Source organism: Pundamilia nyererei, unplaced genomic scaffold (genome assembly GCF_000239375.1).
Source record: "Pundamilia nyererei isolate P.nyererei 1_Seehausen unplaced genomic scaffold, PunNye1.0 scaffold00476, whole genome shotgun sequence".
NCBI lineage: Eukaryota > Metazoa > Chordata > Actinopteri > Cichliformes > Cichlidae > Pundamilia > Pundamilia nyererei.
In genome coordinates this window covers 214,473-216,066 of record NW_005187877.1, presented here as the reverse complement: position 1 = coordinate 216,066, position 1,594 = coordinate 214,473, and the positions used below count along the sequence as shown (strand labels likewise).

The 1,594-nt window shown below is 39.1% G+C and overlaps 1 protein-coding gene across 1 annotated transcript in view; it reads left to right on the top strand.

Moving 5' to 3' along the window:
• The first annotated feature begins 397 nt into the window (after positions 1–397).
• LOC102197567 (major facilitator superfamily domain-containing protein 1-like) overlaps positions 398–1,594 on the top strand; it is an 8,897-nt gene continuing 7,700 nt past the window's right edge. The window contains exons 1-5 of the mRNA XM_013916131.1: positions 398–549; positions 1,005–1,105; positions 1,201–1,310; positions 1,394–1,449; positions 1,552–1,580. Coding sequence (XP_013771585.1) covers positions 528–549; positions 1,005–1,105; positions 1,201–1,310; positions 1,394–1,449; positions 1,552–1,580 — 318 coding nt within the window. The 5' untranslated portion in view covers positions 398–527. The remainder of the gene's footprint in view (positions 550–1,004; positions 1,106–1,200; positions 1,311–1,393; positions 1,450–1,551; positions 1,581–1,594) is intronic.

The window sequence follows — 1,594 nt, the reverse complement described above, 5'->3', positions numbered from 1 at the left end:
TTTAATTTCTTTTCTTCTTTTCTTTTCATTACTATATAAAGCACCCTGAGTTGACTGTTGTGATTTTGCACTATATAGATATAATTCATATAATTTATGAAGTGTTTGTCCAGGAGAGCTGTCGCACAGCCACAATCTTGGCTAAAATCTTTGCAACAAACGGTTAAAATAGTGTTATTCCTTAAAAAATAAATAAATAAATAAATAGATTGAATAAACTATTTTTTGTAATTATTATAGTAATAATGTTGAAAATGTTTTTGGAAAATGTTTTTGGATGTAAACGTTTACCTGTCAATAAAGCTTCCAGAAAGAAAAAAAGCGGGGTACTTCCGGTCTCCGCTGCTTCGTAAACGTGCCGTACGTCATTACGTGTTCATATTTACGGCAGCAGCTCCATCCATGTGGTTTTAAGATCTGCGGTTTCTCGACGTCAGCTGCTGAAGAAGCATAGCAGTCGCTAACTATGTTCATGTAAACAACAGCGAAGGATATGGTTTTTGACGCTTTGTTTTACAGCTAACACGATGGCGCAGCCGGCGGAGAAAGGTATGTGTCACTACAAAGTTATTTATTAAAAACACAGCAAGCCAGCATATTTTACTGAGCTGACCAAGACCTCTGCTTGTAACCCTGCAGACGCTTCCCTAAAAAAAGCCTCTTAGTGACCAAGTCAGCATTTTATACTTCCAGTGTCACAAAAAGAGCTCGTGACTGTAGGAGAAGTTGGCTGAATACGAAACTCAGTTCGCTCTGTGCGTAATTAGCACACATAATTCTCCACTCTGTTCTTCGTAATTCATAAGCTTAACTGAACAGAACAAGAATAATTACATATATTTTTTTCCTCCTTTAAAAACAAAAAACAGTGTCAGGTCGCACAGTAGCACTTTGTTAAAAACCAAAAATATCCTCAGACATAATAAAATATTTGTTATATTGGCTGCTGCACTTTTAAATCACCTGATGTTGCCCTTTCTTTATTGTGCTTCACTGTCTTGCAGCATACTATCGCTTTGTGGTGCTCTTCTTTAACTGTCTGCTGACCTTTGGGTCCTACTTTTGCTTCGACATTCCCAGTGTGTTACAGGATCAGTTCCAAGGGGTGAGCAAGAGGCAGCGCTGCTTACAGATCGCATCAATATTGCACGACTTGATTATCAGGAGGGAAAGACTGATGTTGTTTTTAATGTTTGACAGAACCTGACGTGTCCCAATGCGACGGTGATCAATGGGACAGTGGACTGTGTGGAGGGACTGGGGATGACCCCTCAGCAGTACAATCTTCTCTATGCCATCTATGCTTGGACGTAAGCACGTTAATGCATTGATTTCACTGTGAAAATGCAGAAAAGTGGCTTATCAATGAGAAGCTTCTCTCTGTTATCAACAGGAATGCAGTAGTGGTGATCCTGGCTGGATTCCTGATTGACAAATTAGGAAATCGCTGTAAGTTTTGTTTTATGTTTTCTCTCTGCATGGTCTGCAGTTGTTTTTAATCTACTGACAGTAAAATGATGGTACAACCATTTCTTTTGCTCCTCTTTGCAGTCGGTGTGTTTCTCTTCTCTTTTCTCTGTGTTTTGGGCTCATC